The following is a 27,098-nucleotide window of genomic DNA, read 5'->3' as shown; positions in this document are numbered from 1 at the left end:
GTGCTGGGATGACTCACATACCTGCTCTGACACATCTTTCTGGGAAGCAATGAGACAGGTCAGGCTCAGAGTGTGTTTTCAACGGTAACAAAGGGTGTGGCCACCCCACAATTAGCGACTGTAACTGGTCTGGGGGTACCTGCACTGGGCTCAGGCACAGCAAGGGCAGAGGCACATCCTGCACTGTGCCAGCACAACTGTGAACACGCCAGGATGGGGATAAGCTTTTGTGCCACAGGAGATCCATCCTTGAGATTGCCTCCTTCACTGCATGTTGGCATAAATTCAGTAATCAGTGAGAAAAATAAGCTGCCCTATAAGAAGGCCTTTTGTTTGATCAAATATCTCTGTAGATGATCACATTAACCCGTTGGTTTAGGTGGCTGAAAATGGCTGGAATATCTCTGAGCAACGCACCATGAAGATTGTGGTGGGATTTAGGGAAAAATTATGTTTGGCTTTGACACTGCAGCTCTGAGATAGCAAAAGATTCATGTAGAACTAGGAGTAATTGCACCCAGAAGAGGACACTGCATGTAGGTGGCTTCTCCCATGTGGCCAAAATTCTTCCATCTGTGTCACAGCATCTTATGGGGATAATGTGGCCACAGCCTCTCCTGCTGCCTGGTGACTATTCTTCTGTGTTAAAATCTTGACCTGATTGTTATTAAGAGAAAGTGACCACTAATAGTTGAAAAAACTACTTAATTAATTCCTGAGTGTGACTAATGAGGCATGAAACTACATCATGAAAATCAAGAGGATCTATAGGGTCCTTGGTACTGAGGAAAACCAGTTTCATCCATCCCATGTGCCATCACATCCAGTGTGAGAGCAGAGCTCTGAAGGAGTTTGCTCACCTCTTGCTTGGCAGACTCATCTTGGAAGCAGGTGTGCTGGAGGTAGTAAGCACCCATGGCCTGGTATTTGTCATCAGAGGAGCAGAGAAGTTGTATGGCTTTCTGGATGGTCATTGTACCGCCGTCTATCTCATCACCACATATTCTGTGTTAAAGAGAAATACAGCATTGGTAGAGTACTCAGCAAAAAGGACTACATCAGTAATGGGAAGGAATCAAGTACAAAATGTAAAATAATATCACATCATGATGCACTCCAAGTGCATTTCTCTGTTTCAAAAAAAAAAGAGAGATGATGAAAGTGGAAAGTATTCTGTGGAGGGTAGTAAGTTATGGAGCTAGTCTATGCAGAAGCAAAGAAGACAGAAAATAAAAGCTTGGTCGAAGTGCTGGATGTCTAACCATGTCTAAGGTGGAAGGAGGAAGGAACAGAGAACCAGTATTCACTGTTCCTCACATAAAAGAATTAGTGGGCAAGAGTGAAACCATCCATTAGGTTATTAGGACAATCTAAAGTAGGCAGATGCTTTTCCCACAGCATGTGATCCTTTGATGTGAGATGTGGTGGGAGCAAAAATGTGAGAGCAGCTGATGGTCTTGGGAGGCTAGAGCATATCCCTTAGGAAAAAGCAACAGGCATGTCTGGAGTGATGGGATGGAGAAATACTGAGTTTATGAGATACTAAGAATTGCACTGAGACATCCTGTTCCCAGGGTATGTTTACATTGGTAGTCTCCAAGATCTTCCAAAAAGTTGGCTGCTGTCATCGCCCCCTGTTATAGGTAAATGATGTGACTACAGACTCCAGAGGAAGATACAGATGCCCCTAGCTTGGAGCACAACTGAAACCCAGGGAGGAATGCAAACCCCTAAAGAATTGTCCCTTTGGAAATATGAAGGTCCATTTCTCTTTGGGTTGTCATTTTTTAGCATCATCTGTGATTTATTTAACCCCATAAAATTAGAAAACTACAAACTTTCAGACTGATGAAAGGGCTCTGAGCTGCAAAGGGCTTGTCTGCCTAATAAAAGCTACTGTACCCTCTTAGCATCCTTGCAGCTTAGGCCTGCAGCTGGCTGCAGTGGGACCCCAGCTCATGGCAGCTGTGTCTGCGTTAATTTGCATCAGAGTAATTGACTGAGATGAGACAAAACCCAAGCTCCCATTCGAATTAACCTGTTTGATTATTACTGTCTGATTGGTACTGAGATCATCAGTGATGGGATACAAATGGGAAATGTGCTGTTGACAGTGAATGAAATCATAGAATCATAGACTCATAGAATGGTCTGGGTTGGAAGGGACCCTAAGGGTCACAGAGCTCCAACCCCCTGCCACAGGCAGGGACACCAACCTCCAGGCCTGGAGCTACACAAGATTGCCCAGGGCCCCATCCAACCTGGCCTTGAACACCCCCAGGGATGGGGCACCCACCCCCTCTGTGGGCAGCCTGTTCCAGCCCCTCACCACTCTCTCTGTAAAAAACTTCCCCATAATATCTCATCTAAACCTTCCCTCCTTCAGCTTTAATCCATCCCCCTGTATACCCAATTGGTATACAGGCTGCTGTATACTTTATCTTGTATGTCATACAAGTAAGTGACTATGTAGAGGGGCTGATCATCTTCAGACAACCCCATAGACTAACAAAACAGAGTGTTTTTTAATAAGCTTTTTAAATGAACCTATGACATTTGAAATATTAAATATTACTGAGGGAGTGGCCTCTTCTAGGCACAGGATTTGCAGACTCATTTTGATTGTTCATGTTACATTAAAGATCTAAACCCAAGACCACCACCAGCAGCAGCTTATGATAACGTAAAATACTTTGTCCTTAAGCATACAAAGGTTCACCTCCACACAGCACAGGCCAGTAATTAACATCCATAATTCTATAGCCCATTTCATACAAAATATCAAAAGCCAACAATTAGGCTGTGACATTGGAAGACAGCTTGAAAGATTGTTTTGCCTCCCCTATGCTCACTGGTATAAAGTTGCACCCAGTTTAAATTACTCATTTAAGCACCTGTGTAGTCAATGGAGGGAAATAAGTGCTTCCAATTAACAGCTTGCCTTTGTGTCTTATGCAGTTTTCCTAAGACATGAAGCCCTGCCCTCTGGAGATACCTCTGCTGGTATATAGGAATGATAGACAACTGTCTTGGATTGGACCCTAAGCATTCAATGTCTAAGGTTAGATAAACCTCCTTCCACTTTTATCTCTACACTAAAAATAAAACATCACTTCATCATGTAATTTTTCATCAGTTTGAACCTCTATCAAAACTTGGCTCCAAGAAACTTCCATTACACTTAGAAGGAAAGGAAACACAAGACTGGAGAGTTTGAATTAGGAACTATGGAACCTCAGAAGTCTTTGGTTTGGTTTCAGGACACTGTGGGTTTTTTCATGCTCTCAAGACACACAATAGAACTGAGACACCAATGGAGCCAACACTGAGTACATGAGTAGCGCCAGAGGGACTTCTCAGTTGAGAATTCAGACCTGGGCTGGCAGTATAGGGACCAAACATACTAATAAACATACCAGGTCAGTGGCCATGCAACATCAAAGGAATATTTTTTCCCTAATTTGCCAATTTGAGAAGACCTCTCAATGAGGTGCATTTTTTTATGAGAAAGAAGGATGTTCACTTGGTCCAGTTACTCAAGGAAGGCAATTTTCTACACATTCACTCAATACAAGTGCCAAACCTTCCTTCAGCAGAGAAAAATTAGACATCCAGGTCCAGATCTGTGCAGGCAAAGACAGAGAAGGTTCTGTTAACCTGCTGGCTCACCAACAGAAGTTCACTGGGGTGAGCAGCCAGGCTTGGTCATGCCGCTCAAGAAGCAGCAGTGATTTCTCCTAGCTGAGAATACAATCACCCTGGCAAAGCCTGCTCTAATGGGAGATTGTTCATCTGCCAGTCAGGGATGTTCCTAACCAGAACTACAGTGCCAGAACAACAGCCTGCTCCAAGACAAATTCTTGGACTGTGGCCATCACCAACCTGAGCCAATGTGGTAGGAACAGCTCCAAAGGTTGTTCTTCTTCCACAAGAAAGAAGCAATGAGAATAGGGAGAGACCTCAATTAGAAATGATTCAACAGGAGGCAAATTAGTTGATCAGATTCAGGTGAGGAAGGGAAACAAATACTTAAGAGGATCAGTATCACAGAAAGGTCAGTTCCCTCACTTGGTACTAATGTCTTTGGTTTGCTTCCTATGAGCAGATTGGTTTGTGTTAAACAGATCTAAGTCTCCATCCCACTGTTAAGGCCACTGTCCCAGAAGGGGAGGAAGACAGAAAACTGACAAATTCCATTGTTCACCAATAAGATCAGAGTGAAGACACACAAAACAGTGTCTAGCATATCCAAGCCTTCCAGAGACAGGCAACACCAGAACAAACCCAACAGCTATCTTCATGGCAAGAAGCCATGGCTACCCATGGTATGCTCTACCAAGGTTTTGGTGTCACTGAAAGCTCAGCTGGAGCTTCCCCTCAGGCTTTTCTTGGTGGGTAGATACCAGAGAAGATGGGCACAGATAGAGGGGATCCTCACCATGTGCAACGTGTGATATGTACCCTGACAGGATATCATCACACTCATCTCCAAGACAATTGTTTTAGATGCAAACACACAGTGCCAACAGGCTCACATCACAAGGGGCCAGCATGGTGAACTATTAATTTTCAGAGACAGTTGATCCCAAATAAGAACAAAACAAAGCAATGGTGCCATTCTCTGTATGTGCTTCTGCTCTCATTGTGTGGCACAGCCTTGAAGAATTGGAGTGTGTTTTCATACTGATCTCCTTTGGTTTATCCCAAACAAGAGGAGATCTATCAGAAAACACCCTCAGTACTTTTTTCTGATCCTTTCAGTAGCTTTTTAATGTTTTCACTATTTATAACACTTCCAGAGAGACTGAGATCCTGCCTAGGACTGAATAGCTGCAGGACACTATCCTGAATATGCAAATATATGAATAGCTACACTTTGTGTCCCTGAACTTTAGCCACAGCTCAAAGAGGTTGCTGCAGCTTGGCTGGGGTCAAGCAAGTGTCCCATGGACAAATATGACCATATGGAAAATCCAAAGGGTTGCTCCAGCCTTTGCTGCCTCCTCCATAGCCACCAGCCAGGGTATTACAGGCTTTAACAGAGTAGCACCTAAATATGACATAATTTCACATCACCTCTAATGAGGTGTTTTAGGCTCTTTCTCCCCTGTACAGAGAATACCAAAGGGAAATGCATATACATCTTAAAATGAGACTATGTTAAGTTCATGCAGAACTTAAAATATTAAGAGCTTATAAAAGTATTCCATAATAATTATTACAGAAGACAGCACATACTGTAGGTGTCCATTAATGGCTCCTGATCTGTACCAGCAACCCTTAAACTGGGGAATGTCTGTAGACACCCCAGGTCACCCCTTCCTCTTCACAAAAGTGAATACCCTGATTCCTTCACAGGAGGTGAGAATAGACCAGCCTCTCAGCAACATCTCCAACTCAGACACCTGGGTTTCCTCTGAAGTCAACCAAGAGACACTGGCTTTGTTAGGGGCTAACTGACCTACCTCAGATTTCAGCTCCATTGGCCACCGGCTGCATCTCTGCAGGGGCAAGAGAGGGACCCAGCCCAGATGTAGGCATCTCCTAAAGAAGTGATATGCATGCAACCAGCTGACTGCTGCACAGACACTCACAGAGCCAAAACCACCACATATCACAATCTAGCCTGGACCTGGGCTGTCAGTCCTGTGTGCATGTGGTACCTGAAGCTCTACACACAACATGTCTGCAAGCAGAACTAACACAATGCCAGCTGGTGGGAGCTGAATTGCAACATGTTGTTTAGCTACAAGCAGACTAGGTCAGGATGACACACTGTCTTGGAGCATGTTGCAAGTACCACTCATTGGAGGAAATGGTTAAAAGCAGGAAAATACACCCAGTCTTCACCAGCTGTTGAAACCACTGCTGCTGCCAGTTTCCAGGATGAAAGGCTGTAGATTTGTGGGATGCATGAGAGCCCCCCAAAAAAGAGGTTTCCAGGGAGAAGTGTGAACCCTGGACATCAAGAAGAGTCCCTCCAGCCCTGTCAAGTGGAAGGACTCACTCCAGAGGGGTGTATCATGCCAAAATGTGAGTGGTGCTCACTGAGAACCAACTTTGGGCAGAAGCCACCAGAATAATCCATGAACTTCTGCTGAGGACAGATACACTGAGCTTGGAAATGTTGTTCCAGATATGACATAATGCTCACAAAGGCTTAAGCCCCTGAGTGGTTATAGAGATGTATGTCTGGAAAGGACATCAGAAAGTCTCTCTGCTCACCAAGGCAGGCTCATAATGGCAGGAGGGATGGTGGAAGGGACGATACTTCAGGAGGAGGAGATCTCTCAATGTAAGTCAGAAGTGTTTAGCATTCTGGTCTGAATGAACAGTGCAAGACTTAGATACCAGGACCAGTGTGTGAACCCTACAACATGGCTTGGATTATCATAGAATCAGATAATTATTTTTAAAAAAACCCCACCATTTAGTGGTCAACTATTCCTCAGCTAGTTGGAGGAAAGGTGCTCTCATCTAGTAGAGTTCCTTCTGTAAGAGGAAGGACTCTTCTGAGACAGTTATCAGAGACAGCTCTTCTACATCTTGCTCTTCCACATCTTACACAGCCAAAGGCAGATCAGTGAAGTGAAGCAATCACACAATCAAGAACAGTTCCCAAAGTGAAATAATTTTCTAACCAAATGTGCAGGGACTCTTCAGCACACCTAGTTTGACAGTCCTTGCACACTCAGTAGTTTGGAATAGAAAGAACAGAGCCCCAAACAGGGAACTATCAGCAGCTATTACCTGCTAACCCTTCTTCCTGCATGCAGAGGTTAATAATGGGATGCCTACAAGAAAACCTCTCTCTACCCAAAGATCAGGCTACCCAAATGAAGATCAAACTCTCCCAAGTGCAGAATCCCACAACCAGAAACAGTCCTACATGGAAAAGACAGCCCAGACGTGGTCTTAACCTGTATTTGGAAGCCCCTTCCCCCAACGTCAGCACTTTCCAGACCAAGACTAACAGCAACCTGCCAGATACTTTATGTGGTTAATGGACTTCCAAGTGAGTAATTGTTTCAAAGAGGAAAACTCCACAATATGCTTCCAAAACTAAAAGGACAACTGCTGTCAACTTCATTTACTTTGAGGCAAGAGTAGAAACACCTGTACACAGTGCAGAGAGTTTCAGGGGTAGCAGGGGGCTGCACCCCAGCCAAATCAGATTTACTCAGGGGACACAGCCCCAGCTGAGCCTACAACTTGAAGCCTCATCATTTCCACACAGGAACCAGTTCTGCCAGATGAACCATGCCCCAAGCCAGGAGAAGTATATAAATGGAGCCACTCCCTAACCAAAGGGCATACAGCACTGGAGAGTATTCCTCTCACAACAGCAGTCCTCCCCCTTTTCAGAAAGTGGCATTATTCTTCAAGTGACCTTTCCAAAGTAGTGACCAAGAGTGAGCACTGTACAGTGCAGAGCAGGGCTCACTTTGGAGACAACCTGCCTGCTTGGGACTAACTTCACAAAAGCAACATCTTCCCCAGGCAGAAACCAGTGTCAGTCCCACCCACTACACTTTGATGGTCTTTAGTCAGAAGTTGCTTGGAATCAGTTACTTTCAGTTTATGTAACATCCCTATTTCCCATTCCAGAGGAATGACAAAGCCTCTGAGAGTAGCAAGCCAATGCCACCAGTGCTCCAGGTTGGCCTGGGCTAAATTTGCATGTGTTAAAATGAAGTAATTAGGCACATGGAAGTCAAGGTTTCATGACAATATGCTAACAGGCAAGTGGCATTTCTCAGCATACATGCTCTGGGATACACATCTCCTACACAATATGTAACAAGGGAGGCTGAGCAGATAATTAGAGAAATCTGGAAATCGACATTCAGCTTTAAATCAAAATCATTGAAATGCCATCAAAACCCTACCAGGGTTGGATTGGGTTTTTTTTTTGTGAGAACTCTCTTGCTTTGCACAGATATATCAGCTTGAGAGTATCTGAGCTCACTGGAGTATTTTACATGATCTATTGTTGTAGGCAACATTTACAAGGACGGACCTGATGATAACTGAGAGATGATCATCCTCCACCCTTGCAGAATTCCTAACCCAGATGAGATTGGATGCTCTGGACAGGAAGGAATTATAGAGCTTCCATTCCCTCCTCTTTCCTGACTAGGTAAATTATTCCAATTAAACTACTTCTTTCAATTTCTGAATCAAGTTTTTCTGGAATCTGAATAAAATTTTTTGGGAGAATGAAGGAAAGGACAGAGTGAAAGACTGAGGGGTAAATATGACCACTCAGCATGTTCTTTGAGTCAGACCCTCAGGAACCAGTTCCTTCAAAGTCATTTGGGATTTTTTTAGTTTATTTTTTTGCCAAATCAGAGCAGTGTGACAGCCAGGAGAGTCACCCAAACTGTGCATCAGCCTTCCCGCTCTTCACCTCTCCACCCTCATCTTGCAAAGTAGGTTCAGCTAATACCACCACAAAGACTGGGGGATCATGTTGCCCAACATCACACAGCTACAGCAGAGATATTTACACTGAGACAATCACATTGGTTTCCTTCTATAGCCCACGAAAATAAATAAGCCCTTTAAGAGTGTGACTCATCTGACCCACTTTAGACCCTACTGCAGGATGCGATTAAGCATGGTGTGCAACTGGGGAGCAGATCTCTAGTGGCTATGGAGCAGCTCAGGTGACTAGCTCAGATGGACAGACCTCCACAGCAGATGTCTACATTTACTTAGATTCAGCCCACTGCATCAGACTTACTTGGAGCTGGATTGAGCCTGTCCATAAACCATGTCCTGCTTGCAGCTCATCACAGGCTGGGCATAAACCACGTCAGGCTTGTTGCTTGAAGGGCAGGAGAGGGCCCGTGCTGGCATTTTTTTACTTGTCCTGGTAGTTCCTTGCTGGGTGCTGCAGCTGCTGTAGATGCTCTGGCGGTTCAAGGTTGTCTTGTGCTCTGCCCGGCCCCCCACCTGACTCTTCCTCAGCGTGCCCCGGGGCGGTTCACAGTAGAGGTCAGGCTCGCTCCGGCTGCTCTTGATGTTCTGCACAAAGCAGTAGTCGCTGCCCGCCCTGGCAGGGCTGCAGACAGCCTTGCTGTAGTGCTTGCTGCCCCAGCCCTCCATCTGGCTGTACGAGCTGTAGCGCCTGTTCTCCACGTCCCGCTTCAGGGTCCCGTTGTACAGCTGGTCAATGAGAAAAGAGGAGGCAGAAGAATTAGGAGAGGGTTGAGGTGCAGATTGACTTTGCCTAGCTGACTCCTGCGTGGGTGTCACAGCTATCAAGTTTCTTTATATCTCAGGTATTTTTGTGGCCCCAAATTTATGGGAGTTTAGCCCACCTTGCAACCCTCACAAAGGTGCCAAATGCTCCCTTGAAACTAGGGGCATTTGGTGGTCAGAATATGACATCTGGGAGCTTGGAAACAGAACTGAAAGCTCAAACGTGACTCTCTCACTACAGAAAATGAATTATTCCCAACACATGGGGTCTAACCCAACCTGTAATTAAAGGAGCTCATATCCCTTCTCGTGCCATCCTGGAGAATGATGCCCCACTGTGACCTTCTAGCACTGCCTGGACACAGTTTTAATTTCCTCATGCTATTTTGTTCGCCTTCCATCTATAAGTCCCTTAGGAAGGGAGTAAAGGGAGTGAAAAATCAGTGACAAGGGATTCTTGAGTCTCATCGTGCCAAGAAACAAGTGGAGACAATGAGTATCATCTGCTTATGAGTTACAAGGTGTGTTGTATCAGCTCATATAATGGGATGTTCTGAGAACAATGGGGGATATGGAACAATTGAGATGACAAAGAGAGGGGGAAAAAAGAATAAAAGGCAGTACAAAACCCCAACTGCAATTCATCAAACTAAAAAATTGCTTTAGCTGGCCTGCTGTCAGTTCAAAACGTCTTCACCTCTTCACTAAAAGTCCTCCCCACTGGAGGGAACTGCCCAACTATGTCAGGATTGAAGCCAATATTCTTTTGCAACATTAAGCCTTCTGGATGTCAGTGCTGGCACCTGGAAGCCTGCAGGGTTGTATGCAACTGAGAGACAAGTCACTGAGGTGTGTTCTCCAGAAAGGCACATAAATAAAGCTATTTTAGTGCAGTTTTCCCCAGGATACTGAGATTTCTCACTGCATCCCCCTCAGCACACTGGCAAGCAGATCTCCAAGGCTTACAGCAAAAAGACATCAAGATCTTGGGAAAGCTCATCTGTGGTCTCTTGTTGGGCCAAGGTTTTTTTCTCATTGAACTTTGAGCAGTGGTACTTTGGATGCCTCCTTTAGTCTAGAGGAAAGGAGACTGAAGGGAGACCTGATAGCTTTCTACAAGTACCTAAAAGGTGGCTGTAGTGATGGGAGGGTTGGTCTCTTCTCCGTGGTGATAGGACAAGAGGAAACACTCTTAAATGTTGGGTATTAGGAAAAGTTTCTTTACTGAAAGGGTTGTCAGATATTGGAACAGGCTGCCCAGGGAGGAGGTGGTTGAGTCACTATCCCTGGAGGGGTTTAAAGGAAGAGTAGATGTACTTGGTGTCATGGTCTAGTGTTGGACAAAGTAGGGCTGGATAGATGGTTGGACTTGATGATCTTGAAGGTCTTTTCCAACCACAACCATTCTATGATTCTGCAAAAGCCACCCAAGGATTCTTTGAGTCCTTGGTCTGGGACACTAAAGTCAATGTTGCCTCCTAATTATTTCCACGGAGGTTCAAGGCACAAGGTGTGAAAAGCCCGTGCCTGGTGCAATAGTCCATGCAACTGAAAAACAATCAGTATTTCCCAACCTAAGAACACATGACAGAGAAACTGGTATCCTCTGCAGACTCACCCTGAGTCCCGCTGCTCTGCCCCACTCCATCCCAGCCCTGAGCACACTCAGCATCATTCCAGTCTCCAACACTCTGCAGAATTGTCATTATGTTAATTAATTAAGCTAAATATTTCCATTGACAAACTGAACTTCAGGAATGCAGTGAATCCTCTCTATGGTGTCCCAGAGAGCTGTACAGGTAACAGCCAAAAACTCTTAAAAGCAGGCAAGAAAGCCTTTAGTCCAGCCATGCCAACACCTGGGTTGGTCTGTCATTTGAGCACCAGTCTGAAGCAGTTTTCATACTTTCATTCTGCAGGTTTGCATCTCAGCAGGTGAATTGCTTGAAGGGAAGAAAAGGGCAGCAAATTCTCTTTGTATTTACTCCAGAGGACACCAAAAAACCTGTTAGTACTGCAGCACAGCAGGTAACAGGTTTGGTGCACAGTGCTGAGCTCCCAGGGATTTGGGAGAAGAATTTGCATGCGATAAGAAGAGCAAGGACAAGGCACATGGGGGAGAGCGATGAGTCTCAGGGGCTCCCCTGACAGTGGGGCAAGCCCACTGAAATTTCCAGGGTGGCCATGCACAGAGTTCCCTCCATCCTGGTTTTGCTTTGGATGCAGCTTACACACAGCCACACCAAAGTGACCTTTCATGAAGTCCACCCCAGTGTGGACGCATATGTCCCTCTAAGGGTGGCATCCCCCTCAATTTTCCTTCCTTTTCATGGGTTCAGACACCCTCTGGATAGTGAGGATGGAACAAGACTGCTGTAGGAAGGTGCAGGGTAGACTCTACCTGCTCAGTGGAGCAGGGACCCACTCCCAGGCTTTGCCTCTGGCCATGGCTGGCTGGAGGACAGAGCAGCAGCTTGCTAGATGTGAGCCCTGGCGTTTTTCTTTATGAGTCAGTGTAAACTGGGATTATTTTGTAGCTGTCAGAGGCTTGGCAGAGCTGTGGAGCCCCTGGGCATTTGCTGAAACCAATTCAACTAACCATGGAAGAGCTAACTTGTTATTTATCTCAAGCCATTGTTTGCTCTGCAGTGTGCTCACACGGGGATCCCCGCCAGCAGCATGGGCAAGAGAAGGTGTGAGCGTGTCTGTTTATAGATGGAGAATTATCAATTCTGTATTTCCTCCTGTGCTTTATAGTGGCATATAGCATTGTCCTCTTTCTTGCCAGCCCTGAGAAAGGTGAAGCAAATCGACTGCCTGTGTGGAAAGACACCTTTCTGCAACACAGGGAGCCCTGAGCAGCAAGTCCGTGCAGGTCCTGGAAGGGCGGGGAAGCCTTTTGCAAACTCATGGGAAAATAGTTCCCGTGTGATGTGAAGCTCATTACCAAAGTCAGTGCATGACTTTTATTGCTGATTCTACCAGATGCTTGGCTGAGCCCATTTTAATCTCTTTCAAGTGGCAGGGACCTAATTGGTATCTCAGGATTCCTCTCTGCAGCAGGAGCCTGATCCAAAGCCTCCAAATCGATGAGGACTCTCCTGCCAGCTTCAGTGGATTTCAGCCCTGCTTGCCAGATAGTCTCAATGAATCTTTGCCCAGACACAGCTGACCTGACCACTTCTCTGTCTTGGCAAAGTGCCGTGTCCATGCCTTAAGAGCACCTTTCTCAGACTAAAAACTGTGTCCCCATTTCAGATGTTCACCAAACTAAATCAGAGACCTTCACTGGTGGAGGGAATGGAGCTGCCCCTGTTGTTATCTCTTCGCTGGATGCAGCGATCAGTGAGATAGGATGCACAGCAAGGTAGACATTAGGCACTCTGCTGTCTGGAGAAGAGATGACATCTCTGAAGGTGAAGGTGATGCTATTACATAGTCTGTGGTTTGAAGAGCCACCTGACAGCAATCTTATAGCTTTTGCTGATGCCATTATGTGTGTAGAGTGAGCTCTCCCTATGCAGAATAGCATTAGTGAAAGGAAATCATCAATCTCTTGCCTTCAAACCTCATAAACCGCCCAGATTTCCTAACAGCCTGAATTGCATCTGCCAACTGCCTGTGGGTGTTTGCATGGGGGAGGTGGGCCAGGTCTACACCTCCTCCCTGTACCAGTGCAGAGAAATGCTGGAAAAGACAAGGAAGTCCCTCAAAGCAAGGTGGAGACAGAAATCTGTGATTCCCTCTGCACTGCAAGATCTGGAAACCAGTTTAGAAGACCATGGGGTGTCACCAAGACCTCTCCCCACAGGACAGGAGAAGTTGGAGTAGCCTGGTCACTTTCTCCCTTCCGCCAGACTCCATCACACTTTGGCAGTCCCCTGCACTCAAAGGATGCAGGAGGATGCACACGTGCAGCCAGACAACATTGACATCCTGAATTTCAGCCTGAACTTCTCCCTGCTGTGAAAGGAGCCTGTATGTTTGAGGCCAAGCCTTGGGTGCCGTTCATTCATATTAAAACAAGGAGGGGAGGCACGGGCAGGAAAGGCAGTGAAGATGAGTGCTGATAGTGTGCAGGTACTCTTATCAGGCCCAAGGAGAAAGTGCTTTCCTTCACAGGCAGCAGCAAAGTCCTGCCTTTAAACTAACAACCAGTTCTCAGCCTGCAATATGGGATCATTTTAGGAATGTCCACTGGAATATCTAGCACTCACATGAGACAGGTAAATAAGTAACCTCTTATTTCAACAGGAATGAAACTGGTGCTGGGGACAAAGTCAATTTTTAGGGGTTGGAAGGGACCTCCAGAGCTCATCAGGTCCAACCCCCTGCCAAAACAGGGTCCCTAAGACAGGTCGCACAGGGCGGCATCCAGACAGGGCTGGAATCTCTCCAGAGATGGAGACTCCACACCCCCTGGGCAGCCTGTCCCAGGGCTCCCTCACCCTCACTGGGGAAAAGTCCTTCCCCATGTTGGTGTGGAACTTCCTGTGCTCCAACTTGCAGCCATTGCCCCTTGTCCTGTCCCCACAGACACTGAGAAGAGGCTGCCCATTTCCCCCTGTGTCCTATCCTTCAGATATTGATAACCATTGGTCAGATCTCCTCTCAGTCTCTCCTCTGAAGGCGGAACAGCCCCAGCTCACTCAGCCTTTCCTTGTAGGGGAGATGCTCCAGGCCTCTAATAATCTTTGTAGTCCTCCACTGGACTCTTTCCAAGAGCTCCCAATCACTGATCCAGTGACTCTTCTGTCCTTTTCTTCCATAAACCTTTTTGTTTAACAGTGAAAGTCCTTGTCCTACTCCAGCTTTCCAGACAAGGAGAAGCACTGAGCAAGGCACACCAGCCCTAGGAATCATGCTCGGATCTCAGCGCTGCCTTTCCACGTCGGAGGCCCTCCCAGATAACTGGGTGTTTCTGACTTCTGCATCTAAGGACGCGATCAGTTCATTACCTGGCTCGAATTTTTTCCCTTGCAATTTGTTTGTTTCTAGAGCAGCAGACAGAGAGAAGTAAAGGACTCCGTATAAACACGTCAGGAGCAGGTTTCTCCCAGGCTGGAGGGCAAAGCACTGGCAATGCAACATGACAGCGTCCCACCCTGAGTGATGGGTGGGGAAAAACTCTTCATGCTGCTTGCGAAATGCTTTAGCTGCTGCCTGCCTCACACTCCGTTGCAGGGAGAAAATTGCAAAACCAGCAAATACATTTGTTTATCCATTTCTGAAATGCCCTTTCCCACCTCTGATGGATGCTGCCTCTGTGTTTGCCTTCCCATCTCATCCTTTATGCACCTGATGCTCGAAGTTTTGATGCTTCAGTTTGTTCTGGCCAGGGAAGGTAACCTCCAACTTGCTACTCCAAAGCATAAAGTGTCTTGCAAAATCTCACAGGGAGGCCTGAGTCTGGCTACCAGTCCTTGTTTTCATTGGTAAGGTTCCCAAAACCACTCTGTTTTGCCACTTTTTAAACTTGAACATGTCATCACAGCAAATGACAAATTTTATCCTGAAATCCTTATGGAAAAAAGCTCCCACTTCTGATGAGAAGTTTTTGTCTGCAGAGACAAAGCCAGCCAGGGGTAGCAGGAACCATTCCCATCAGTCTGCAGGGCTCTGGGCTGCATGTCTCGTGGCCAGCACCTCTCACAGAGGTGATGCACTGGGGAGAGAAAGCTCTGCAACTTTCTCCCACAGAGAAAATTTGTTTAAGAATCTACATACAATCTGGAGTAGAAAGGGATCACCAAAGTGCCTGCTTTTAATTAGTATCCTAACGGACATAATTGCTACAGAAACCAGTGTGAGACAGAGCCCAGGACCCCACCAGTCGTGCCCAAGCAAAGCTCTGGTGAGCACTGCTGGCCTGGTGGCCACTGGTCCCCAGTTGTTACATGGCAGGATCCAACTCAGTTAACTGCTTTAGTTGCAGCAGCATCAGACACACCAAATATTACTGGTCTGGGAGCAGGGCTGCTCTCAGTAACTTCATACAAACCCCTGGCCGAGGTCAGCTCTGTGGGGATGATGATCTGCTCGCCCACTGGAGACAGATGCACCTCCTTCCCTACCCAGCACACTCAGGGCTCGTGTGCCCCTCGTTTGGGGCAGTGGGAGGATGCACGCTGCAGATGACATCCACCTCCTGCTGGTGTGTTTCCTTCTTGTGGTAGCAGCAGCACAGGGAGGTCAAGTGTGCTTCTGCACCTTTACCTGATACTGCATCATCTTCACAGTGCCAGAATAGACATGGGACCTGGGAACCCACCCCAACTCCCTAGGACAGCTGGACCTGCCAGTCCAGAAGACACTGGTTGCTGCAGGTGGGAATTAAGGCTCAGTGATGCATGCTCAAGGAACACATCCTGGCTCCTCACACTACCTTCTCTTGGTGTTTGGGATGTGCATCTCCAAAGCTGTGCCTGCAGTTGAGGTGAACTCACTGCAGCCCACAGGACTGTGACTGTGGCTTTGAGCCCAGTGCTGAATAGTTCCCATGTTTTGGGCGGTATTGAGTCAAGAGTGCAGCACATGCAGAGACTTCTGCCATGACTGCACTGCTCTGGGTGCCCAGTTTAGCTTACTTAACCCTCTCTCAGGTTTCTCTGTGAAAACTATGGTCACCACTGTCTTCTCTGTGGAACCCCAGACACTGCTCATGCCTGAAATCAGGACACGGCGTAGCCAACTCTTTCAGCTGGATGGCTTTGGGAGGTGGTGGCCACTCATAACTCACATTGTCAGTAGGGTGACAGATGTCTCTAAGGGCCTTCTGGGCTCAACAGCACCTGGATTGAAAAATCAGCTAGCTCAGAGAGGTTCCCAGTCACTATAATGCACCGTTACTGCATCCCACCATGGTCATTGTGTAAATGGGACTGGGGACTTCATCCAACCCAACACATGAACCAAGGAAATGCTACAGACAGCTCAGAGGTGGAAAGCCATGCCTGTTTCTGGAGTGGTCCCACAGATCCCAGTGTCATCTACACTGGTAGCTGGCTCTTTGCAGTGCTAGTTACAGTGATGCTATGGACAAGGCACTCCACAATAGGAATAAATGGCAAATAGTTCCTAATAATGGGTAAATCAAAGGTTTAAGTCAGAAGTGTGGACTGATCCAGAGAGACCTTTTTTTGTCCAGATCAATCATTTCTTTTGCTCTAATGATTGAGTATCAGTATCTGAAGATTTAGAAGAAAACTCAGAAGCAAAAAGCTTGAGATTTCCAAGAAGGCACAAAAACAGACAAAAGGACTAAATCAGGAATAAACATTTTTAAGAGCTGTGGGTGAGACAGAGTAAACATCATACTTTCTTGCTGTCTAAATATCATTTAGTCACCACCTAAGTCAGTGCATGTCTAAGGTGCAGGCATTGTGGGGCAGCAATACGGACATGCCTGTTAACACCTTTCTAACTCCAGCAGTAGTAAGAGTAAGTAATTTTCCTGAATTCTGTGTCTGAATTTGACTGTGCATCTCTAAGGACTTTGGGACTTCTCAGAAACATTCCCAGCACCAGCACCACCTGGAAAGAAGGCCAGCAATCTTATCTTCAAAGATATATTTGCTTTTTCTTTGTTTCCATGCATTACAATCCAGGAATTACCAATAGGACACATTTTTCTAGATGCCTAGAACCTGCAGAGTCTTCAGACGTGTCTGTAGATAGAAGATAAGGTTAACCCAAGCTGGAGGCTGGTCGTGGATGTGTGTAAACCTTTAATATTTTTCTTTAGGCAGCAAAGTGGAGGAGGTTCCTTGGTGTGGTTGGGGAGTATGATGTCTCTAAAGCTTGTTAAGCATATTTAGGCTTGAGGTTGTATGTTCCAATGTGCCAATAGCACTTGGGACCCATCGCCCCTAACTGCAGTTGACTACCTGATGGGTGACTGCTCCAATCCAGCTACCAGTGGAAGGAGATAGGCATCCAGAGGGGCTGATTCATCCTGACCTGACAGATCTCCAAGATACAGGAGATGAATCACCTCCTCATACCTCTCCCTTTGTTGCTTATGGGAGGAGTCTAGACAACTTGTTAAGACTAAATGGCTGATTTTCAGATAGACACAGTTAGGTAAGACAAATTTTACCGTGAATCCTTAGCAAGTCCCTGTCCCTTTCCCTACAGTATCCCAGGTCCTGAAGACTTTAACCAAACATTTCTAGAATGAAAGGCTCGTAGACATTGAGGTTTGGGTAAAACCTTCCCTGACCAGAAGATGCAGAGTCCTTCAGAGAAAAGCTATGAGCTGCATAAATCCATAGTGAACCAGAAGTGACTGAACTGCTGTGTCCACAGTACTTCATGGTGTCTAATGAAGACCCTGATCTTTGTACTCATCTTGCAAGCTCTTCACCAGAACACCAACATTGCTGGACTGCAATTTCCAGTAGCTGGTGGCATCTCTAACTACCTAGCGTTTGTCCAGCTGTCCTAATGATTGGGAAGAAGATCAGGAATGAATAAAAGTAAACAATAGTCCTCACACCAGAAACACTAGCTGCAGTACCGACTTGCCAGCATGAGCATGAGCTGGAGGGGCAACTACAGAACAAAAACAAGCTAGAAACTACTGGAACAGCTGGAAAGGAGCAGCTTTGTTTAAATGAACTGTAACAAATTACATTCAGAAATCACAACAGACAGACAGCAATATATCATTGAAACTACTGACTCATGAAGCTCAGAAACTCCACTTCTTGCCCAGGAGGTCCCTCAGTTGCAAATTTCTGGTGGCCACAAAACTTCTTTGTGATGCATCTTCTGTTTACCCTGTCTAGACCCATCTGCAGGGGCCCGTTACTGCCTTAGGGATCCATCACTAAGGACAGGACACTTGGCTGGATGGGCTTCTGGTCTGACCCATCATAGTCACCCTTTTGATCCAAGACCAGGCAGAAACACCACTGACTGGGATTTAAATTGGCTCACCAAAGGGCATTGAAAAATGTCAACAGACAGTCTTTAAATAAAAATTTCAAAGACCTGCCAGGGCTCCAAGTCCTTCCTACTGAACATTGCAGGAGGCAGCAAACCCAGTGATGCAAACCTAGCAAGTGACATTATCGCTGCCTTGGAGCCAGCATGCTACACCACGGCCATTAAGAAAGACAACAGATAAGTCTTTCTGAAGCTGAGGAATGCTGATGCTATGAAGAGGCAGAAGATCTGTCAACTACAAGGAAAATCTTCAGTCCTCTGTCTCTGTGCTTGGAGCCAACATAAGCATCTTTCCTGGTTCAACCCTTTGATGGTTGACAGGGAGCTGCTTTACCGTCCCAGAGTTGTTGAAAGGAACTCTTCCCTTTTTCCCACATTCAAATCCCCAGATCTCTGAATTCCTCCTGTCTATTTTATAGCTGATGAAAAATAAGGAAGAACAGAATGCAGTTCTGAGGTGCAGGGGCAACACAAGCTCTAGCTGTCCTAGTAAACATTGAGTGGTCAGAAGTGATTCCCCTTGGTCTGTGACCAAGGACAAGACCAGGACCTCTGTGGGTTGTATAAACTCAGATTACACAATCTCACCCATTTTTTATCTGCAATTCTGAAATATTTTCCTGGGAAATCACTATGAGAGAAGCAGACCATTGATTTTCCAAGCTCAGAGAATATCTGAAAAGGGTCTGCACTAGCACTGAGATTTGGAACAGCAACACAGTTACGATGCAAATCCCCTCATCATCACCACTCCACCATATTAATGGTGTTCATGGAGACATTGTGGTGCATGGAAACAAACCCAGAAACTGTTCCAGGTGAGCAATGGATGTGCTCCAAACCTGAACTGAGAGGTGAGAGTCCGAAACCATGACTGATCCTTCAGACAGCTTCAAAACTCTGATGCTGTGCAGATACTAATCCATGAAACCAAACTAACCCTTGTCCACACTGAAATCCCCAGCCACACACAACATAGATACAGGGTCCTTGACCTGCTGATCCTCTTCTGTTACACTGAATTACTTCCTAAGATAGCCATATCCATGCATAATCTCTCTCAGGCAAGGTTCTGGAGTGCTATGACCTTGCTTGGTGACTGCTCCTGCTTGAGGGTGCTTTCTGTACAAGTTACCTCAAGAGCATGCCACAGTTCCCAGACAAAGGAGTATCTTACCGGGTATCCCCAGTTGCTGTTTCCTGTTTGGGTTTTGGCATAGTAGCTGCCCCGGGATGTCCCGTAGCCATAACCATCAGCTAAACCATCGTACATGGAACCTGTAAACGGAAAAGGCACAGTCAAGCAGGAGGAAACAAACCCAGCAGTCACCCCTTCAGAGTACGGTGCCCTTTTTTTTTCCAGTGAGTTCAGTTGCTGGAGAATAACAGAGGTTGAAACCTTAAAGACAAGGCAGTAAGTTGAGCCCTTGCCATTGCAGACAGCTCATGAGAGATGCTCGTTTCAGAAGAACTCTTGGAAACTCCAGCCTTCAGACCACAAGCAACAGCCTAAGGTTTTCAGCACAAAAGACCAAGTGCCATAAAATCTGCAGTGGACAAGAGCAGGTCGGGTCACAGACCAAGCCAATGTCTTGGGTCTTTGCTACATGAGAGGACCTGGATGACATTTTGTGCCTCACATCCTAGAAGGTCTGACCTGGAAGGTGCTTCTCTCACTCTGAACTGGAGGTAAATAAAATTTTGCCAGTCTGGCTTCCCTGGTCTGCCTACTAACAATGACAACAATAGCAGCATGAGCAAGGCTTGCTTAAATAAATCATAAAGAACAAACCTGCTCATTAAATTATGATCAAGTCTATTTAACACCTGGGGATGTGAAATACCTTAAATTTCAGTCTCCAGACTGTCCTGAAAATATATTAAAGCCCATCATTATTTATGGAACATGGGGAATACATGTAAGACTACATCTCATACATTTTGTACTGAAAATATCTTGGCTCAGGAGGAAGCTATCAGCCATTTCTACTATTTCTTAGGGCTTTATTAAGAGTGTTTGGATTTACCTATCCCAGCCTGACTAAAAGCTCTTCATCACCACAAGAGAAAAATAAAGCAAGTCGTTCTCTTTCCATGTTGGAATTCCCTTAACCCCCTTCAGATGGTCCAGCAGGATTTAAGGTCATTTAAGTTTCATTTTCAGAAAGTGCTCAGTAATTGTGGCATCCCAAGTCCCGTTATGAGGAAGTGCAAACCCTACACTCCAATTAACTTCCAGGGGAAGCTCTGAATGTCTAACGAGGTACAAAATCAGGACTTACCTGTCTTAAGTTATGCACCTAAACTGGTGGGTAATGTCAGAAATATCCTAATCTCTCTGATTGTTTGATAAAACTCATCTCTTAGATAAACTGGATAAGCTGAACCACAAAGGCCCTGAAGCCACTCAGGTCTTCTACAGCCACTGATCCTTGGAATAAATCTCGTTTATTGCCGTGCCCAAGGCATCCAGAACTTGTTATGGTGATTTGGTGCGTGGCTAAAAATTCTTGCATTTTCTCAGGAAGATGGTTCCTGTAGATGCAGTATAATTTGCTTTCTATTGTCAACAAGAGAGGAGAAAGACTGTATGGATGGCAGCATCTGAACAACATCATTGAAGGCAGAGTAAGCAGCAGCAGAGGAGTTTCACAGACATAAACTTGGGCAGAAAACCACAGGATCTCATTTCCCATAAAGCCTATAGACTTGGTGGTCACTGTTGTCTATTAATCTCTCTCCATCCCTGATTGTCTCATGTATATAAAGTTGCACAGAACTCACTGATAAGGCAATGGCCATCAATCACCATGCAACAGGAGACACACTTCAGCTGCCTCCTTTGCCTTGCGTTCCTCTCCCCATCCTGGGATTTCCCAGAAACTCCCTATCAGGGCACAAGCACAGGGCTTCAGCAGAAGCAGGGCAGGGCTTGAAATGCTAAGTTTGGGACAGGTGATACACCAGAGGACAGAGTCAGCTAATAACAATAATAAATAATAACAACACAATCCTTTGATAACAATTTCCTGAGAATTACTTCTTACAATCAACCTCTTGTTCTGTAACTGCAGGCAGGACAACTGGGAGCACTTTACTGACACTCAGTGAGCAGTTGGAAGGAAAGGTTTCTGGGCATGAGTCACAGGTTAATCAGACCAGTCCTCCCTGAGGACCATGCTTTTCCTTTTGGGATCCATTCTTACACTAAAGACTTTGGGGTTGAGCAAGGAGGCACCAAAAATAAGCCAGTTTAGGCATGGCTCTAATTTTCTTGTGTTAATTCACTGCTACATGGCCAGCTTGAAGAGACCAGGCAGTTCACACAAGTTTATGTTTGTCAGTTGTTGAAGAGTTGCCTTCACCTCCAAGAACTTGTATATAAGAGCTTATAAATATATAATTATGTATAACCTCAAACGTTCAAGGCATTTTGAAGCCGCCTTGCTGGTTGGAGAAGGTGCTGCTTCTGCCAACACACAGCAGTGATTTACTGCTTGGAGAGCTCAGTCTGATGGCCAGGAAGAACCTGGGGATTTTCTGATGAAGGTGGCTAAAGAAAACACCATCTTTGATTAGTCCTGCAAGTTTAGAACCTTCTCTGCTTGGTTCATCTTGAGAGCCAGCCTGGAGGTGTATCACCAGCCCAGGGGAGAGGAAGGATATTCCTCTTTTCAAACATCTCAGGGGTAAAGACTATACAAGCTGGTCACTGGTCCTGAGAATGTGGGATAAACACCTGACTGCCTCCTTGAGGGAGTGGAAATGCTTCCCTGGTGCTTTTTTCTATCTATATCCATATGTTTGTGTCCCATTTGTTGTCATCCCAGCAACTTGGACAAACACAAGTCAGTTGAAACCATTGTATTACTGGTATTACTGGTAGATAATACACAGGATGGAGGCAGAAAATAGATGGATGAGAGTCACTCAGATGAAGCACAGCCTCCCAGTGACCATGGCTGTGTGCAGAAAATACCCCTGAGGGCTGCTCTCTCTCCCCCACCCCAGATTGTCATTCAGCCCAAGGCATTTCCTTTAAAACTTGGTCAACCCAAAATCTTATTTAACTTCACTGGGACAGTTCACAAGGGTAAAAACTACCTACAGCATGTGAGGATTGCAAGATCTTGCACTTAATCCCTGCAAGCCCCACTCCACGCTTGCCTTGCCCCCCCATCCTCCTCTCTCTAGCTGTTATGGATCACTGTGGAGCAGACTGAGACTTCATCACTGAGACATCAACCCAATGTGCCTGTGCTTGATGAGTTGCTTACTTTCCTCACAGGCAACTTCACACCCCTTGAAGAAGAATAGTCTTAAAAGTGCTGGTTTTCAATCCCAACAAGTGAAGGAACAACTTCAGCTGGACACATAAAGCTACCAGGGAGCTCTGTGGAAATGGATGCATGTTAATAAATATTAATCTTTGGCAGGGAAAGGCAAGACAAGAACCAGTCACTGGTAGTGCAGGATAGACGAGTTAAATAATAAACTATGCACGGCTTTTAAAACAATAAGGATGATTAAACATAGGAAAAAACGTAGTAAGAGAAGAGGGCCTGTGGGAGGCACAAAGCAAAGCCTGGATGCCTCCTAGGAGAGAAGTGTTAGTGAAATCCCAGAAGCTGAATTTCTTGCAGGAATGAGCCAATTTCATCTCTGCCTTCTGGCCACCGAGCTAAAGGGTTTCGGTATTTTTTTTATGCCAATAATCTAGTGTTTGTGGCAGAGTGGATGGCTTTCACTGAACCATCTCATGCTGAGGGAAGGTTCCACAAGTCTTCAAAACACTATCCTCAAAATTTCTTCTTCCTTTCACAGCAGAGTAACAACTTGTATTAGAGCTAGGTGGGATCCCATGAGAGCTAGGTGGGATTTCTCCCTTGTCAGCCACAGCCAACATAGCCAACCTCTTATCACAGCTCAGCCATGAGACAGTTGGATATGATACTCCTAGGTTGGGTTTCCTCAGGTCTTTGCTCACTGCTACACGCTGCCATGAATTATTTTCCTTAGCCAGAGGACTTTGCAGATGAGCACTGTTGGCTACCAGGAGCTGGTTCAGCTTGGCCTGGACTTTTCTCCTGCCATACCACGGAAATTCAGTTTTTCCTGGAAATTTGCATTACTGGCAGACATCCAATTACCTATTCCCATGGTGAGAAGGGCAGATATGCCCTAGGGGCAGACCCCCAGACCCAAAACACAAGCGCTCTGCAGCCATCCTTCGAAACACCCACAGTGCTGAGAAAAGGCCCCACTGTGGGTGCAGGATGATGCAGCTTTTTGCTGGTTTCTGCCCACTACTCTGCCCCCAGCACACACCAGTTTGAGGCCAGATGGATGATCTTGCCCTGCAGTGGCTTGAGTACATATCAGGTGACACCAGATCTTCAGAGTGGCCACAATGCCTTGATCTACTGGAGTCCAAATAACCACCTAATTTTAGGTCAATTAGCAGGACATTGAGGGAATGCCCCCTAAAGAATCTCCAGTTATGGGGGACAACATCACCCCTCCCTGCTGCATGCAAGAGGGGTCCATCTCCACTCCATAGCCCCCATCCTACTCATGCAGGCACGTGCATTCCTGGGGCTGAGGGAAGCTCTGCACCACACTTCAGCTCCTGCCCAAACCACAGATCCAAACGCAGCGACAGAGGGCTGGACCTGGACCAACACCCAGCCAGACACACTGCCTGAGTGCAGAGGGAGCAGAACACTCAAACATTTATCAAGGGGCTTCGTGCTGCCTTTGAGGAGCAGCTCATGGGGCGATGCAGGTAGCTGAAGTTGGGGAAGGGTTCAAACAGGCTGACAGCCACACCTGACAGACCCATGTAGCATTGTTGATAGGCAACAACACTTCTCATTAGGTCTGCTCAGCTAACCTGAGCCCTGCCTGTGGCAAGGGGGTTGGAGCTCTGTGATCCTTAGGGTCCCTTCCAATCCAGACCATTCTGGGATTCTATGAACCTTTAGACCAACAGCAGTAAAAGGCAACACTTTGATGTTTGGTCTGACCTTCTCCAGCTTCAATCCAGGAGAAAACCCCAAGAAGAATCGGCAACTTCTTGCCCTTCTGGGGTTCCTTCCAGAAACACACTGAGAGCCCAGCTGCCAGGGTGAATCAGCAGTCAGGGCCATCCTGCTGGCCAGCCTGGCCACAATAGGTATGGGATGGCCTCAGCCCAGCCTTTGAAGGCAGCTCCTGGGAGCTGACTCAGCTTCCCTGGGACACAGAAACCAGAGCTGCATATTTCCACACAATCCCCACTCCCAGACATTTCCAAGTGTCTGAAGGTGGGGTTTAGCTTCAGATAGTTAAGCAGAGATGGGCAGCTTGAAAATTTGCTTCCTCCCCGCCCCTGCCCCTTTCCCAGGGGGTTCACCTGGGCTCCTCTCCAAGCAGAACAAACCCCTTCTGCCCCCCCTTCCTGCCTGTGGGCAGCAGTGGCAGACACCCCTATGCCCACTGTCCCCCTGAAACACCCCTCTGCTGGAAAGGGAAGCTGGCAGTGCCCCAATGCCCACCCAGACCCTCTTGACTCATCCTGGTTTGTATTTTATTTTGTCAGGTCTGGCACTATAACACTAAGTAACAAACCCTCCCAAGGGAGGAGGAGGAGGAGGAGGAGGAGGAGGAGGAGATGTCCATCTTCCATTCTGGGGGCAGAAGAAGTCTCTCTGTGCACTCTCCCCCACCCACCCTTGGAGTCTATGTCCACAAACACACAAAGAAGAGAAAGCAGAGGCTTGTTCCTGGTGGTGCCCATGACAGGTCACTGCTCAGGTGCCATCACCACGAAGCCCCTCTGTGCTCCCTGTTGCAGCAGTCACGGTGCATTCAGCCAGCGTGGCTCCTACGGGACCACCCCCTCCACTAGTGACACCTCTCTGCAAACCAGCCCAAAACCTGTGTCTGGACCGTGACAACTCACAAGCACTGGATTCAGCCTCACCATTCAGCTTGGAAAAGCAGCTGGGCAAGCCCAGCTCCCCAGAAGAGGTGGCAGACGCAGGGCCAGCTCACCCAGCTTTCCAGCAAACACCTCTCTCCATGCTTCCTACTCTGGACGTGGGTGAAGGGTTCAGTCCCAGCCCTGCCACCCCCTCTCACCCCCAAAGCCTGGGGTTTTCCTCTCCTCAGTGAGCTCAGCCAGGCCAGTGGTGCCAGAGAGCACCTCCAAGCTCCAGGAGGTTGTGCACTGTGGCTGTTGTAACCCCCTGTTTTGCAGCTCCTGGCTGGGGCAAGATGGGGTTTACCTACACATCAGCTTTCTCCAGATACAAGGAAGCCAAAGAAAAGCATTTGTCAAATCTTGGGCCAAAGACAAAGGTATTTCAGTCAGAAACCTGGCTCCAGGACTCAGCCGATCGCTTGCTTTCCATGGCACAGACTCAGGGCATGGAGGCGGAGCGGCTGCTGGACCCCTACAGCCCTTTCTACCCATCTGCAAAATGGAGGGGGCTGCAAAGCATCCCACTGAACCAACACAAGCCAATGAGGTGAAAAAAAAGAGGGACATCACTCCTCCTAACTCATCTCCTTCCTACTGCTCACACTGGGGTGTCCCAGAGGCTCACACACCTCTCAGCCTGCAACCAGGAGACATGTTGGGAGTTAGAGAGGTAAATGCTGAGCTCAGGTCTGTCCTGTGTGTGGGAAGAGCTGCCTGCTCTCCACCTGCCATGGTGCTCAGGAGGCCACAGAGTCCTGCCCTGTGGCCAGCTCCTGGCCCAGCAGCACAGGGGAAGGGCATTGCTGATAGCTCTGGCCATCAGCAGGAGGGGACGGGTCTGCTAGAGGACTCCAACCATGGGGACAACTTGCAGAGGAAGGATTTGCAAAGGTTAGGCAGCTAATCCAGCTTTAGAGCCAGGGAACAAATGGTTAATAACACCACACTGAAATGTCCAAGCGCCTCAGGGATGCGGAGCGGGTGCAGCACTCCCAGGTCAGCTCCACCTGGGAGGGGGTGGATGCATCGAGCTCCACTGCTCGTCCTACCTCTTCCATTCGGTGCCACAGACCTCAGCGTCCTCTGCCTGGGGTAACCCGGGAGAGATGGGAACCACACTGTCCCCCACAAACCAACCCCACAGAAGCACCCCCACAGCACCTGCTCTGCCTCCAGAGGGGACCCCCTTGCTGCTATGCAGAGCGCAGTGGGATTTTACCTCGGTTGGAGTGGCCCACGCTTGACGACACGGATGACTTCTGCTTCTGCCTCTTCACCGTCATCATCACTTGCTCTTGGACGCGTTGTTTTCCTGTGCCTTTAGTTTTCAGCTTGTGGTCCGAGGGCAGAGCCAGAGTGGAGCTGGCCTGGTCCTGGAAGCACTCATACGCCAAGGCTGTTTTCAGTGGAGAGTGAAGCATGGCTGCAAGCAGACCGCGGGGCTGGGGGGGAGAGGGGGGCTGCACTTCACCTGACGGCACGCGACACAAGGCGACAGCAAACACGGCTCGTGCTGGGGTTAATCTCCCAAACCCCTCCTTGCCATACGTCCCCCAGCCGAGGGTGTCTCAGGGCTCCTGCTCCCGGCTCAGCTCCCCGGCGTGTGAGCAGGCACACCCTCTGCCAGACTGGATATACAGCCCTGCCTGCACACACCCACGCGCTCCCCGCCACGGCTCGCTCGCAGCCCCCGCGCCGCCGCTGCAGGGCATGTGGCTCCCCACTGCCCTCGCCCCAAATCTGCCTCCCCCAGACTGCTGAAACAGACGGCTAGAGGAGGGGGGGGGGTGTGGGTACTGGTGGGGAGTGGGCAAGGCAGGGAGCCATGAGGGTTGGGGATGGACATGGCCATCCCCTTCACTGTGAAGGGCTCACAGGTGAGCTGTACCCACAGCGTTGTGGGTCTGGGTAGGGAGCGGTGCTTTCGGCAGCTGGAGGATCTCCCACACGGCCTGTTCATCTTGTGTGTTATTATTTC

General features: G+C 47.4%; 1 protein-coding gene across 1 annotated transcript in view; it reads right to left on the bottom strand.

Annotated features, from left to right (window-relative positions):
* The window catches only part of PKP1 (plakophilin 1), a gene marked incomplete at both ends in the record, with an annotated part of 40,402 nt that extends 13,861 nt beyond the window's left edge, over window positions 1-26,541 (bottom strand). The window contains 4 exons of the mRNA XM_084275899.1: window positions 861-1,005; window positions 8,747-9,171; window positions 19,334-19,434; window positions 26,340-26,541. Coding sequence (XP_084132025.1) covers window positions 861-1,005; window positions 8,747-9,171; window positions 19,334-19,434; window positions 26,340-26,541 — 873 coding nt within the window. The remainder of the gene's footprint in view (window positions 1-860; window positions 1,006-8,746; window positions 9,172-19,333; window positions 19,435-26,339) is intronic.
* Between the last annotated feature and the right edge of the window lie 557 nt (window positions 26,542-27,098).

Source organism: Gallinula chloropus, assembly GCF_964237585.1.
Source record: "Gallinula chloropus genome assembly, chromosome: 27".
Taxonomy (NCBI): Eukaryota; Metazoa; Chordata; class Aves; order Gruiformes; family Rallidae; genus Gallinula; species Gallinula chloropus.
This window is presented reverse-complemented; position numbering and strand designations above follow the sequence as displayed.